Source organism: Hyla sarda, unplaced genomic scaffold (assembly GCF_029499605.1).
Source record: "Hyla sarda isolate aHylSar1 unplaced genomic scaffold, aHylSar1.hap1 scaffold_88, whole genome shotgun sequence".
Classification (NCBI taxonomy): Eukaryota; Metazoa; Chordata; class Amphibia; order Anura; family Hylidae; genus Hyla; species Hyla sarda.
This window is the reverse complement of record NW_026610908.1, coordinates 495,265-501,264: the sequence shown is the minus strand read 5'-3', so window position 1 is coordinate 501,264 and position 6,000 is coordinate 495,265. Positions and strand designations below refer to the sequence as shown.

The 6,000-nt window shown below is 44.7% G+C and overlaps 2 protein-coding genes across 2 annotated transcripts; one reads left to right on the top strand and one right to left on the bottom strand.

The window, feature by feature from the left end:
• Window positions 1-1,936: 1,936 nt before the first annotated feature.
• Window positions 1,937-2,329, bottom strand: LOC130348376 (histone H2A type 1). Its single transcript, XM_056554775.1, has one exon. It carries the CDS (start codon window positions 2,327-2,329, stop codon window positions 1,937-1,939), a length of 393 nt encoding a protein of 130 aa, XP_056410750.1.
• A 325-nt stretch (window positions 2,330-2,654) lies between these two features.
• Window positions 2,655-3,438, top strand: LOC130348345 (histone H2B 1.1). The gene has a single exon (XM_056554748.1). The coding sequence runs from the start codon at window positions 2,670-2,672 to the stop codon at window positions 3,048-3,050; it is 381 nt and encodes a 126-aa protein (XP_056410723.1). The 5' UTR covers window positions 2,655-2,669; the 3' UTR covers window positions 3,051-3,438.
• Window positions 3,439-6,000: the final 2,562 nt, after the last annotated feature.

Here is a 6,000-nt window from a genome sequence, read left to right as displayed (position 1 = left end):
GTGTGATCTGTGCTGCTGGCTTCAGTCTCCCGACACTTGGGATCGTAATTGGTGCATAGAGGGGAAACGAGCGGACACTAAAGGGTTAACTCTAGGTGGAGTTATAGACACGAATGTTCGCTCATTGGATGATCAACGCAGTTAACTTGAAATTCCCGCTCTTCTGATCGTTTCTCCCTTTGTCTCGTCCTCTTCCCTGTACACGTGACTACATTCCTCTGGTTTCTGTAAATAGGAAGAAAAAGGCGGCGGATGGGAAACTGTTGGGGCCGATCAGGGGGATTCTAGTGAGGCTGATGCGGTAGGAGAGGGGACACTATGTCCGGGGCTGACATCACAATGGTGGGTGAATTCGGGGTCGTCCCTGTCCTATTCCAGACCTGATACCGATCACACCCTGCAGCCTGACACTGCTGAGAATGCGGCGGGGAAAGCTATCCTGTATTTTATACATTGTCATTTTGTTATTTAATGTAATAAATTCCGATATTATGTCACTCTGCTGCAAGAGATCGCCCAGTGTGAACACTAACCGTGCGGTTGTTTTACAATCCATTTTACTTGTCAGCGATCACCGTGTATTTAGACCTGATGAAGTCTTAGTGGGGGGGGGAGAGATTCCTGGGCCCGTCATTGATGAAATCCTTCCCGATCTGGATATAACGCGTGTCAGTGTGAGGAAAGTTACAGGGGAGAGAAAAAAAAGAAATAAAAAATTATATATATAATATACGTACACACACACCATTTATCATAAAAGTAATCTCAGGACCCTGTGGTTACTAATATTATTGGTTAAAATAGACCCCACCGATCTCTCCCCTTCAGGCTTCCATGCGCGGCCGATTTATTCACAAGCTGAGCCGAGATAGGGTGAGCGGTGAGTGTACACCGGCCTTTTACTATTAGTTCAGGACTATAATTTACGAATATTGCGCATAGGACTCACATTTTAATTGGTAGCATACACACAGTGCGATATCATACATCGTGTCCAACCAAAACTATTCAAATGGTGTTTCATGTTTCTTTATTGGAATTAATATTGAGACATTTTCTTAGTAACAAAGTTTTTCCTAGTGTCTCATTCGTTAAATCACAACAAAATCTAGCGGGATTGTTACTTTTTATAACAGATCGGTGAAGTGAAGGAAATTCTGAGCTGTCTGTTTTATTAGTGCAATAATGGGTTAAGTATTTAATGTTTATGTGATTACTATCTATTTTAACCAATAATTCTAGTAGCTAAAGGGCTCTGAGATGACTATTATGTTTCATGATCAATGTTATTGTACTCCGAGCGACCCAGCTGAGAATAGTTTACTACAACTTCCCTCATTTTATTCTTAATTATATTTGTGTCATTTATATTTTTATTTATTCATTATTCTCATTCTACAGCGATAGTTGTAGAATGAGCGGGAAAATAAGTTTTATAGCCGGATACTGAGCGCTTATTGGCTGATCTCTGGGGCGATTATTCCCGGGCACTGTATACAGCGAGTGCCGGGATCTTTATGTAACCAGCGATGGAGAAGCGATGACCCCTGATCGGCTGGATGGAAGCCTCGCTGTGTATTGCGGCTGGAGATCCGATGTGTTCAGGAGCTTCCATTACACAGGAGGCTACAGTATAGGGGGCGCCATCTCTACACTGCGGTCCTGTCTATTGTAGAGGATCCGTAAACTACATCGTGAGAACAATCTTAAAGCGTAGTAGTTACAAAAGAGAATTACCCCCTCACATACCAACTACATTCTGCACAACCCGCACGGTGTCCTATATTAGATAAAATGTGCAGGATGTTCTGTTTAGTCCCTATAACAGCCCAGATCCCTATCACACCCGAGATCAGCGGTGCCAGCTCTGTAGGAGACAATGTGGTGGCTCTTAGAAGAGCCTTTGGTGTTCGGGATGATCTGGGATAAGCGGTGATCACTTGCTCTTGGCCGCTTTGCTGCTCTCGGTCTTCTTGGGCAGCAGCACGGCCTGGATATTGGGCAGGACGCCTCCCTGGGCGATGGTCACCCCACCCAGCAGCTTGTTCAGCTCCTCGTCATTGCGCACGGCCAGCTGCAGGTGACGGGGGATGATGCGGGTCTTCTTGTTGTCCCGGGCGGCGTTACCGGCCAATTCCAGGATCTCAGCAGTTAAATACTCCAGCACAGCGGCCAGGTAGACCGGAGCACCGGCGCCCACCCTCTCGGCGTAGTTCCCTTTGCGGAGAAGCCTGTGTACACGACCGACGGGGAACTGGAGTCCTGCCCGGGATGAGCGGGTCTTTGCCTTAGCCCGAACCTTCCCTCCTTGTTTGCCACGTCCAGACATAATGATAAGTAAAACCTAAAACGCTCAAAAGAAGCCTTTCTGTGATGTAACCGTAATTTCCTTTCTGCTGCTTTTTATAGGTTTCTGCTCCGCCCTCCGGCTCCTGTGATTGGGTAGATTTGAATCCGGCCAATGGTGACGAGAATTAACGAGACACCAATAAACTGCACTGGGTGGGGCTTATGACGCTCCCACAGGTCACATGATTTGCTCCTCCAGTAGAACAGCGAGCAGACAGCATTTCTCATTTGCATGGGCTGCCTATAAATACGGCTGCGGTGGGAGGAGGAGGCATCATTATTCTCTCTGTTCTAGTGAAGGATTATTGTGATTGATCATAATGCCTGATCCCGCCAAGTCTGCCCCAGCGCCCAAGAAAGGCTCCAAGAAAGCCGTGACCAAGACTCAGAAGAAGGATGGTAAGAAGCGGAGGAAGACCAGGAAGGAAAGCTATGCCATCTACGTGTACAAGGTGCTCAAGCAGGTCCACCCTGACACCGGCATATCCTCCAAGGCCATGGGCATCATGAACTCCTTTGTCAACGATATCTTCGAGCGCATCGCAGGGGAAGCCTCCCGCCTGGCTCACTACAACAAGCGCTCCACCATCACCTCCCGGGAGATCCAGACCGCCGTGCGCCTGCTGCTGCCTGGAGAGCTGGCCAAGCACGCCGTGTCCGAGGGCACCAAGGCAGTCACCAAGTACACCAGCGCCAAGTAACCTGCTCCGCCTCCTGCTGTCACCCCAAAGGCTCTTCTAAGAGCCGCCACATTGTCTATAATAGAGCTGGGGCTTCTATCTGCTACAATTATCTTTATTTGTGACCGAGTTTATACCGGTGCAGCCGCTTTATACTGTATATATTGTGCTGCTCCGGGATCGCGGTCTGTGATATATAATCTGACTGCAGGTTACATCAGTACCGTATATATACGTCATATGGTAACGGCAGAATAAGTAATTGTGTCTCCTGCACTGACCGGACATATAAGTATCACAGTGGTGATCGGTATCGCCGGGATTCCCGTAGCTTTTCTGCGGTTCCGTTTAGATGCCGGGACATCTATACAAATCGTGAGATTCAGGTCCTTGTGTCTCCCGGAAACGATCAGATCTCTTATCAGTTCAGTCCTGTATACATATTCCCACCAACAGATCTGATCGCGAACAGACTGGGCAGGAAACAATCGATCAGACACATTACAGGGAGGGTCTGCGCCATCTCTAGTCCCAGGAAGATCTCATCCCCCCCATGTATCTATCGGCTCCTCGTGGACAGTGATTTCCCGATCTTGCTGATCGCTTCTCCCGATATTTTACTCTTCATCCATATAAAATGTGAAACAATAAAGTGAGAAGAGAGGAAGATGGACGGAGATTATACCTGATCGTTTATAGATTTGCAGAGATCGTCCGGGAAATTCTCTCCTAGACCTCCGGCCCCTGATTGTTATTGCGGTAATAATCTGCTGGGTGTGATCAGGGGTCTATGGGGGATGAGATCTTCCTGGGACTAGAACTGACAGTAACTTTCTTATATATCCATATAAACAATAAATGTACAATGTAATAAAAATAGAAAACAAATAAAAGGGGTAAAATACAACTGGATCACTGGATGGTAAAAGGCAGAAATGCAAATCAATAAAACATCCAGTAAATAGATGATGCGGCTCCTCTGATCAGATGTACAGGGGATAAAGCTGCTGTGCGGAGATCAGTAGTGTGTACTGGGCTGTAGGATAAAATGTATGAAATAACACAGGGAACCAACCGTGTGCACAGACTGATGGTTACAGCCGCCGACCGGGATCCCGTCGATACAGGAGAGATCTAGTGTTGAGCGGCATAGGCCATATTGGAATTCGCGAATATATGGACGAATATTCGTCATATATTCGCGAATATTCGTATAGTCGTAATATTCTCGTTTTATTTTCGCATATGCAAAAATAACATGCGAAAATTAGCACATACAAAATTCGTATATGCGCAAATTTGCATATGCGAAAATTCGCATACCAGTCTCACACAGTAGTATTAGAGCCTTATTTACACCACACAAGCTGGAAGCAGAGAGGGATGATCACTGTGATGTGTACTGTGAAACAAAAAAAAAAAAAAAACGAATATTCGTAATTACGAATATATAGCGCTATATCAGTGAATATGCGATATTCGCGAATAAAATTCGTATTGCGAATATTCGCGAGCAACACTAGAGAGATCTCGGTTTAATCCTTGGTGGGAAACTATATATTTTTTCTATTCTGTTCAGATGATTAATATTAGCGCTTCAAAGCCTCAATTATAATGTTTCTAAATAGAATAATTACTGATGTAACAACAAAGTGAACTGATCAAAGACAAAACACCTGAAAGGTCACTGCAGGGGTTAATAGGATATGAAGATTGGCAGTGAGTTTACGTGAAGACAGATGGAAACTATACTACAAACCACCACTAGAGGTCCCCAGAGGACAGGAGATGAGGCTGATGGATTCAGTCCTCATTGTGAATGCAGTAAATGCTTCTGAGGCTTCATCCAGACCGGATGATATTTGTGTTATAACTTTTAGATCTAAAACATTTCCAGGCGCTTCCAGTTTTTCAAATCTGTTAGATTAATGGGCTGGTACCTGTTTACTTGGAGGGATATAAGTGGAATCTCATGTGTTAGGCACAATAGTGTGAGGCAATCTGCTTCATCAGTTCTCTTATGTTCATTTCATCCCAAAAGCAAAGAACTACACAGCTCAAAAACATAAAGGGAACACTCAAATAACACAATGTAACTCCAAATCAATGACACTTCTGTGAAATCCCACTGTCCACTCAGGAAGCAACACTGATTGCAGGGGCATACCTAGAGCATTTGGAACCCAGGGCGGACCATTTGTTTGGCACCCCCCCCTCTAATTACACCCCCTCCTTCCCCCCAATTACACCCCCTCAACCCCTTGGGGACCGAGCCCATTTTGACTCTAAGGACCAGAGCATTTTTTGCAATTCAAACCACTGTCACTTTAAGCATTAATAACTCTGAGATGCTTTTACCTTTCATTCTGATTCCGAGATTGGTTTTACGTGACATATTCTACTTTAACAAGGTGTTTCACAAGAATAGCAGCAAAGTGGAGGAGAAAAATCAAAGTCTGCATTTTTTACACTAACATATTCTTGTAGACCCATATTTATTTTTATTTTTTTTTATTTTTTACAAGGGGGTAAAAGGAGAAAAAATCCCCCAAAATTTGTAACCCAATTTTTCTCGAGCAAGAAAATACCTCATATGTGGATGTAAAGTGCTCTGTGGGTGAACTAGAGGGCTCAGAAGAGAAGGAACGACAATGGGATATTAAAGAGCAAATTTTGCTGAAATGGTTTTTAGGGGGCATGTCACATTTAGGAAAACCCCATGGTGCCAGAGCAGCAAAAAACACCCCACATGGCATACTATTTTGGAAACTACACCCCTCAAGGAACATAAAAAAGGGGTACAGTGAGCATTTACACCACACTGGCGTTTGACAGATCTTTGTAACAGTGGGTTGTCCAAATGAAAAATTACATTCTTCATTTTCACGGACCACTGTTCCAAAAATCTGTCAGACACCTGTGGGGTGTAAATGCTCACTAAAACCCCTTGTTAAGTTCCATGAGTGGGGAA

What these genes read in the sequence shown, in the direction of transcription:
- LOC130348376 (XM_056554775.1), bottom strand. Translation starts at nt 2,329, where the DNA reads ATGTCTGGACGTGGCAAACAAGGAGGGAAGGTTCGGGCTAAGGCAAAG.
- LOC130348345 (XM_056554748.1), top strand. Translation starts at nt 2,670, where the DNA reads ATGCCTGATCCCGCCAAGTCTGCCCCAGCGCCCAAGAAAGGCTCCAAG.